Below are 8,097 nucleotides of genomic sequence, written 5' to 3' on the forward strand. Positions count from 1 at the left end.
TGGTTAGTTCTCTCTCAGGATACGGCTGCGATTGGTTTCTGACAACGGTGACGTTAGAGCAGGTTAGGATAAAAATAGCCCCGCATCGATTCTGTCGTCAGATGTAAGTTCCTGTTAACATTTAACAACGATAATATCTTGATTTTTTTTCACTCTCTCAATTAAAATATGCCAAACCCCAAAGTTTACTTTGACATCACCATTGGTGGGAATGAGGCGGGCAGGATCGTAATGGAGGTAATTAATTACAATTATTATTTTTATTTGCTACGTCTTTTATGGATTGTTTGGCCTCGTGTTCGCGTCACGTGACGTGGAAAAAAAGACAAAATATAGCAACTGGAAGAAATAATGGACACATACAGATTACAGAAGCGTTATTACGTGAGAAGAAAAAGGTGACGTCATACGTCCCCAGTGAAGAACACCCGCACGTTAAAAACAACACGTTTTAGTTGTTGTCACAAAAAGACTGATGATATTAATCGTGATGATGAAAATGTGAATGTGTGTTTTGTGTTGCAGCTTTTCGCAGACGTTGTTCCAAAGACTGCTGGTAGGTTGGGGGCGGGGCTAAAAAGTATCTCTCTATCTATCACAGCAACACTGCTCATATCTGATTGAAACAAAAACAAAAAAAAAACACGTAATGGAAGCAGTGCAGCCCAAAAAAAAAGTGAATCAAATGTTGGCAGCAAATGACTTCAATTTCATGGCACAAGTATTCATGTTTGGGCTTGTCAGAAAAGAAGAAAGGCACAAAATGGCCGCTGTGTTGACGGACGCTTTGATTGGCAGAGAACTTCCGAGCCCTGTGCACGGGCGAGAAAGGTTTCGGCTACGAGGGTTGCACCTTTCACCGCATCATTACCGACTTCATGTGCCAGGTACGCGCTCTCACAGAACTGCAGGCTGCATTTGAAGGTCCGTGAACGAGGGCTGTCAAAAAAGCCTTCCAATTCAGCGTTCTTTTCATGGCTCGCTACTGTTTAATGTTGCAAAAGTGTTTGTGTGCCTTCAACTGTGGCCTTCTTCATGTCTTTATTTATCAGGTTGTGTTGTGACTGTCCTTCAACATCACACTTTCCAAGATCGGTTGCGCGTGCCTTCCAACGTGGCCTCCTTTTTTAGGTTTTTTAAGATCTTCCATGTTCCAAAATGGTTAGCAGGCCTTCAAATCTAGCCTTCTTTTCCTGTTCCTTCACAGCCTTCCATATTACATGATTGGCTGCATGCCTTTTACGGTTTTCTCACAACCTATTTATCAAGATGTGCATCACTATTGTCCTTCAGTACTACTTGTAGTCCGACATTTATTTTGCATGCCTTCAAATTTGGCCTTTTTATTCACACTAGTCGTCCAAAGAGCATGCCTTCAAATGCAATCCTTTTTTATCTGGACGTGCCACTGCACTCCTTCAACACACCTCATAGTTGAATCTTGTTTGCAAGCCTTTAAATGTGTCCTGGGTTCCATGTTATTAGTATGCTTTAACATCAGGCGTCGTCCCAGGTTGTAAGCGTGCCTTCAAATCTGAACTTCTTTTCATCTTTGTTTGGATGTATGACTTTGGTCCTTCACTGCCTTCCATATGACGAGCTTGTTTGCATGCCTTCAAATGTAGCCTTCTGCCTTTCATGACGCGACGGCGTAGTTTTGCAACCCGTCTCGCCGGGGTGCGGCTGACGCTAACGTTTTGGCGCGGCGCAGGGCGGCGACTTCACCAAGCACGACGGGACGGGCGGGAAGTCCATCTACGGCGAGAAGTTCGCCGATGAAAACTTCAAGCTAAAGCACGCGGGCTTCGGGACGCTTTCCATGGCCAACGCCGGACCCAACACCAACGGCTCGCAGTTCTTCCTCTGCACGTCGGACACCTCCTGGTGAGCAATTCCTTTTGTTTGAAGTCTTTAACTTTCTAACAGAGAAACATCAGCAAAAGATGGCACATTTTTGGGGGGTGGACGAGAATGTTTGAATGTCTTTTGTTGTAAAAAAAAAAAAAATCTTCCGTTTTTAGCCTCTTTTTTTTTTTTAAGTCGGTTGTTTAGATCGGTCGTCCGATTAATGGCGCCCTGACTTTTGTTAGTCAAAAAAGCACACTTGAATGAAATCCACAATCTCAAATTGTCTTTGCAAGCACTTGGCCTCTTCTTTTTTTATATATTTATACGAAGCCATCACAGTCGGTCAAACTTTTCAAATGTGGATCAAAGTTGTACTTTTCCACAATACAATGAAAACATTTGAATTTAGAATCTTTATTAGAAATGGACGTTTTTCAAGAAAAAAGTCCTGTCTAAAGAAAATAAAAAAAAATTGATGTTTTATCCATCCATCCATTTTCACTAGGCAATTTTTGTTCATTTTTAAATTTGGTGATTTTTGGGGGTGATTGAAATGAAGACTGATTTTTTAAAAATGATTATTAGAATTTTTTTATCGTGGCTGTTTGCATGCAGGCTGGACGGGAAGCACGTGGTGTTCGGGGCTCTGTCGGAAGGCAAAGAAGTCCTGGAAATGATGAACGAGCAAGGCAGCAGAAAGGGGACCCCCAAAACCAAGGTGGCCATCGCGAAATGCGGCCAGCTCTAGTGGCTCCACAGCGCCCCCTAATGTTGCATTTCCACGCACTAACCCGGCAAATCCTTTTCTCCTCATTCTTGCTAAACTCGTCCAAAAGGCGGCAAAATGGGAATGTGGGCTGTCTCGGGGAATAAAATACATAATTGTTTCTCGTGATAAGAATTTTTTTCACACTCAATTTATGGATTTTTTTATTCTTCAGATCAACAATTTTTGTAACATTTAATATTACTCAGACTTTTTTTCTAAAAGAAATTTCTTGTTATCGCAAATCTTTTCAAAATTCGTCTTTGTTTGACAGGTAAAAGAATATATTTTGTTTTGTGCGGGGGGTAAACAAAAGACTTAAATTGATCATATTTAAGAAATGAACCTATATAACCAAGAAATAATCGGAATATTGCTTTAAAAATATTATACATCAAACCGTTTTTTAAGTAAAATGTAGTTTTTAATAATTTTATTTTGTATTTTTCCTTTGACAAATTTCAACACCCTTAAAAAAATCTTCCAAAGAAAAATTTTGAGGGACAAAAAAAACCTTTTAAATGACCCCAAAAAAATCGATATTTTTCTTCCCTTTAAAAACTCACATCTGACGGCAATTTTATATTAAATAAAAATTGTTCACTATAAAAACTTACAAAAGAAAAGTCTAAAACCTAAACGGTAAGGCATCAAAAATGATTTGAAAAAACAATTATGCTTTTCATACAGAAAAAAACAAAGTCAATCCAATTGAGAGTGACAGCCAATCACAGCACGGAAGCAACACAACACGTTTGGCGTCGACAGTTCAAGATGAGCGCGACAAAATGTTCACGTCATGGAGCACAACATTCAACATTTTCATTTGACAAATATTTTACTCATGTGAACAAAAAGCAGTTGAAAAGTCACGTTGGTCCCCGAGTGGCCAGCTAACACAAACATCAATATCTGCACTTGAAACTTAGGAGGCTAATGAGCTAACACGCTAACAGACTTGATCACAATAAATGGAATTTCTTTTCCATTTCAGTACAGACGCTTTAAAACTGGCAGTTTCAAAACAATATAGAAAAAAATCCATAATAATTGAGATCCAACAATATGAAAAAGTATATCCCCAACATTAGCTTTATTATCTTTCCTCTTAAAAACACTTGGTGGGTTCTCGCTAAGCTAACAGTTAGCATTCCCCATCAAATGCTTTTTCATATTTGTGACGTGCTCGCCATAGAAAATGTGTTTTAGCGGTTCAGCTCGCGCGACGCTACGTTGGAGTTCAAGTTCACGTCACGTCGGCGCCAAACGGGACCTTGTGAGTCTTTTGGTGAAGAAAAACCTTCAAATGAGAATTTTGGCGCTATTTGACGCTGATTATACAAATTCGGCTCTTTGCTTACATGATGGCTAAGCTAATTAGCTTTGGTGCTACAAATACATAGTTAAAAAAATAAAATAAACACGATGCTGGAGCTAATGTGATAACGCAATCCTGTAGCTATTTTTTTGTCGAGCTTATTCAATAGCGTTAGCGCTAACTCGTAGTTTTCCGCTAGCGTTAGCACTAAGCTCACTGAGCATTTCGCCGTCTGTCTTTTTCTTCCAGGCAGTTGGTAGCTGATTTCATTCATCTGGTACGTTTTGATGTTGCGCTATAACCAGTGGGCACGTTAGCCGTTAGCAGTGATGGACAAATGAAGCTTCATGAAGCACTTCTGATGTTTTTTGACTCTAGATGGAAAATTTCCATTCCACTAGCCTTTATTTTTAAACCAAACGCACCATCTAGAGCAGGGGTGCTCAAGTTGGGTCCTCGAGAGCCCCTATCCAGCCTGTTTTCTATGTTTCTCTCCACTAACACACCTGATTCATGATCAGGATCGTTATCAGGCTTCTGCAAAGCTGGCTGATAAGCTGATCATAAGATTCAGCTGTGCTGCAGGAGGGAAACGTGGAAAACAAGCTGGGTAGCGGCTCTCGAGGACCCAATTTGAGCACCCCTGATCTAGAGGAGTCACAAAATTTTGCAAGTGCTTCATGAAGCTTCATTTTCTTGTTCATGTTTACATATTTGTGACGTGTTTTCTTTAGAAAATTGAGAAGAAAAACTCAAATGAGCACTTGACTCTATCAACACAGATTTTACAAATCCAACGGTTTTGTTGGCATTTTGGCTAAGCTAATTAGCGTCTGTGTTGACACAAAATATCACACGAAAAAAAAGGTTTTATCAACACAATGCCGGAGGTAATTGTGATTTTGTTGTTGTTGTCAAGCTGATTGAAGAGTCGAGCATTAGCTCAGGCTTGTTGTTTTTCCTTAGCATTAGCAGTTAGCGCTAACATGACTGAGGGCTTGGCCGCCCGCCTGTCATCATCCAGGCAGTTCTTAGCTGATTTCACTTTCGGTCAAGTTTGCGCACGTCGTGACGTTAGCTTGTTAGCCGCTAGCATTAGCTGGTGTGTGCGGCGGCCGCGCGGCGACTCTCGCGCAGGATGCCGTCCAGGCCGTTGAGCTGGCGCAGGAATCCTCGGTTGGGCGTGACCCCGCGGTGGTCCTTGACTGTCTTGATGGCCTCCACCAGGGTTAAGTTTTGCCGAATCATCAGGTAGGCCAGAACCAGCGTGGCCGAGCGGCTCAGGCCAACCGCGCAGTGCACCAGAACTTTGCCTGTACGACACACGACACGCATGAACACACAACACAAACGCACTCAAAAGGCGTGGACGGACGCACCTCCTCCGGTGAGCGCTTTGTGTATGAAGTCGGCGGCAGGATAAAAGTTTTTGCTCATGTCGAAGGCGGGCGAGTCGTGCGCCTCGATGCCCAAATACGTCACGTTCATGCCGGCGTAGCAGTCGCCGCTGCTGCTGCCGCGACTTCTGCTCTGCGCGCAGTTGACGATGTGCGTGATTCCCACGCGCGCCAGCTCGCGACGGTCCGACGCCATGTTTCTGGACACACGCACGACACATTCGCGCTTTTCATCAACGCAATGCAGACATTTTATGTGACCTTTGAACCTACTTGCAGGCTCGAGAGTAATAGTATCCCGCTTTTGTCAAACTTTTAGACGGGTGTGACGTCACTTCCTGGCCTGCCCCATAACCTCCGGTCTAAGCCCCGCCCCCTAACCTCCGGTCTAAGTGCTGCCCTCTAAACTTCCGGTCCCGCCCCCTCTACACAAATCTGGGCACATTTCCTATGACGCCAGACTTCCGGTCCCGCCCCCTACGCCCAAATATGAAAGCGGGATACTATTTCTCTCTCTCAGGCTAAATGATCAAATATTAGCAGTTTTTCTCATAATGTGCAAGTCGCATAATGGCAAAAACTGTTGTACGTTCAAACTTGTTTAAATGTATATCATGTTTTTTCAAAAAATGTTTACTCCACATTGGCAATTCCATATTTCCATATTTTGCACCCTCACAAATTTAAATTTGCAATGTTAGTCAAAATGTGGCCTTCAGGCTCAAGGCGGCGCATTCAACATTATTGGAAAAAAAAATTTGGACTTTAAACCTGTTTTCCTCTCAACAATATAAAACAAAGGAAAGCTATTTTTTTTCTTTTTCTTTTTTAAAAATGAGATTCAAATTGTGTTTTTTCAGCAAAAGGCAAAGTGTTGAAGAAAGCGTCAAAGTCAAAAATGTTGCCAAATAAACCTCCCCTAAAATCAAGAACAAATATTTTTGTCACTATTATAACTTTTTCCCATGACTTGCCAAGGCAAAAATAAATAAATAATAGAAATGAGGACAGGCAATCAAACGATAGTCACAGGAATATTTTCTTTATCCTCTGCGAAGAACAACTAATATAAGACAAGGTGCAGTTTTAGTAAGCTGATTTTTTACAAATATTTTATCATTATTATTTTATATTATTATTGTACTATATTTTCTTTACTTTGTTCCTAAAAAGCTTTAGTTGTTGAATTTTTCAATGTTGTGTTTTCAATTATGAAGTGAAGTACTTTGCTGTAGAAATCAAGCTGCCTTGCCTTGCACTGCCCCCTAGTGGCCAAGGCGTGTTCACCGCAAGCAGCAGAAAATGGTTTCAATCTATTTCATATCATTTCATCTTCACTAGCTAACAAAATTAATATCAGTCAATTATTTGTCCATAACTATATAGTTTAACTAATAATTATTTTTGGTATATATCGGTGAATCACGGGCATTTTAAAATCAATCAATTTGCAATACAAAAGTTTTTTTCTCTCCAATAAAATTATTATATATTTTTTTATTTCTTAGGCATAAAATTCATTTCTTTGATATGAAGGAAAAATATCTATTTTATTTGTATTTAATTGGTTTCCATTTTTCTTGAAAACAACATTTCTCGACAAATCCGACTTAAGTCTTTTTTTCCTGCTATCTTTTCCGAGCGATGTTAAAAATGCACATTTTCAGCATCCAGTGAAAGTGGACAGAAAAATCAGCCCGCGCGTGGGCGCGCGCGTGCGCGTGCGCCAACTGACTGGTCTCCGATGTAGAGTCCGGGCCAGACTTGGTCGGCGTGGTTGCAGGCCGTCTTGCCGCTGCTCAGAAGTCGCTCCAGCTCCGACACGCTGACGGGCTGGCGGGAATCTCGGCCGGCAGGTGAGCGCGAGCCGCTGCGCGAGCGCGAGAAGCCGCACATGAAGGCCATCACGCCTGCGCACACGCACACGCAAAACCTGTCACGCCTACACCTGAGTGTGTGTGCGTGTGTTTATGTACCTATAAGAAGTGTGCATCAGTGTGTGTGAACCCTAACCCCATTTTGAAATCCTAACCGTAGCTTAAAACCCAATTTCGAAACCCTAATCTTCACACCCTTAAAGATGCCAGGTGAGAATCATCGTAATCCAACTGCTGGCTCGACAATGTTGGGTCCGAATGTTGGGTCACTTTCACCCAATATCGGATTCAAACGTGAGAAAATGATGAGACCGTCTGCTGGGTCTTGCCCCGCCCACGACATTGAAACAAAACGCATTGATTTCATTAACCCAACAATAAGTGAGCGTGTGCGCGTCCGCTGCCTGTGCACGTGCGTGTCGATGTGTGTGCGCCTTCGCATTTGTGCGTGAGTTCGTCACTCGTGCGCGTGCGTCACCTGCATGTGATTGTTGCTTTTCGTTGACGTCGCTTTGTTGGCTCACTCGAACGGATTCGCACCTGCAGAGCGGAAGCCAGACGAGCAAATCCTCATGGCCGCCATCTTATGTTCGTCATCATCTTCATCTTCATCTGGTTGTGGTCAATAAAATCCTCCCGACATCACAACATGGCTTCCGGTCTTCGATCTTCAGCATCACGAGCCTGGAATGACGGCAGGTGACGTCATCGGCCGCTGCTGCGCTCTGCCGCCACCTGCTGTACAGTCAGGGGAACTGAGCAAAAAACGATCTAATCCGATCAAAAACCAGCAAAGATCAAACGAAGAATTACAAAAAGTCCAACAATATTTATATATATATAAATTTCAAAGCAAAAAAATAAATACGGCAAAACTAAAAACAAGACAAA

At 42.2% G+C, this 8,097-nt stretch overlaps 2 protein-coding genes across 3 annotated transcripts; one reads left to right on the forward strand and one right to left on the reverse strand.

Annotated features, from left to right (window-relative positions):
- The first annotated feature begins 69 nt into the window (after positions 1-69).
- ppiab (peptidylprolyl isomerase Ab (cyclophilin A)) lies at positions 70-2,735 on the forward strand. The gene is made up of 5 exons (XM_077586086.1): positions 70-237; positions 526-556; positions 799-887; positions 1,712-1,884; positions 2,464-2,735. The coding sequence occupies exons 1-5, from the start codon at positions 169-171 to the stop codon at positions 2,594-2,596; spliced, it is 495 nt and encodes a 164-aa protein (XP_077442212.1). The 5' UTR covers positions 70-168; the 3' UTR covers positions 2,597-2,735.
- Positions 2,736-4,502: 1,767 nt separating this feature from the next.
- Positions 4,503-7,895, reverse strand: dusp26 (dual specificity phosphatase 26). 2 transcript variants are annotated; one of them, XM_077586084.1, is made up of 4 exons: positions 7,747-7,895; positions 7,065-7,239; positions 5,312-5,529; positions 4,503-5,245 (listed from the first exon to the last, which is right to left on the reverse strand). In XM_077586084.1, exons 1-4 carry the CDS (start codon positions 7,787-7,789, stop codon positions 5,028-5,030), a joined length of 654 nt encoding a protein of 217 aa, XP_077442210.1. In that variant the 5' UTR covers positions 7,790-7,895; the 3' UTR covers positions 4,503-5,027. The 2 variants fall into 2 exon arrangements, with proteins under 2 accessions (XP_077442210.1, XP_077442211.1); XM_077586085.1 differs by having other exon boundaries at positions 4,504-5,245; positions 7,685-7,894.
- Positions 7,896-8,097: the final 202 nt, after the last annotated feature.

This window comes from Vanacampus margaritifer, chromosome 14 (genome assembly GCF_051991255.1).
Source record: "Vanacampus margaritifer isolate UIUO_Vmar chromosome 14, RoL_Vmar_1.0, whole genome shotgun sequence".
Lineage (NCBI taxonomy): Eukaryota > Metazoa > Chordata > Actinopteri > Syngnathiformes > Syngnathidae > Vanacampus > Vanacampus margaritifer.

Bases quoted from the DNA above. Each gene is read 5' to 3' on its own strand.
- ppiab (XM_077586086.1), top strand. From the start codon at position 169: ATGCCAAACCCCAAAGTTTACTTTGACATCACCATTGGTGGGAATGAG. The intron at 557-798 runs GTAGGTTGGGGG...TTTGATTGGCAG, and splicing joins CGTTGTTCCAAAGACTGCTG to AGAACTTCCGAGCCCTGTGC. The intron at 888-1,711 runs GTACGCGCTCTC...GGCGCGGCGCAG, and splicing joins TTACCGACTTCATGTGCCAG to GGCGGCGACTTCACCAAGCA.
- dusp26 (XM_077586084.1), bottom strand. From the start codon at position 7,789: ATGGCGGCCATGAGGATTTGCTCGTCTGGCTTCCGCTCTGCAG. The intron at 5,530-7,064 runs GTCAGTTGGCGC...GCGTGTGTCCAG, and splicing joins GGACTCTACATCGGAGACCA to AAACATGGCGTCGGACCGTC. The intron at 5,246-5,311 runs GTGCGTCCGTCC...TGTGTCGTACAG, and splicing joins CAAAGCGCTCACCGGAGGAG to GCAAAGTTCTGGTGCACTGC.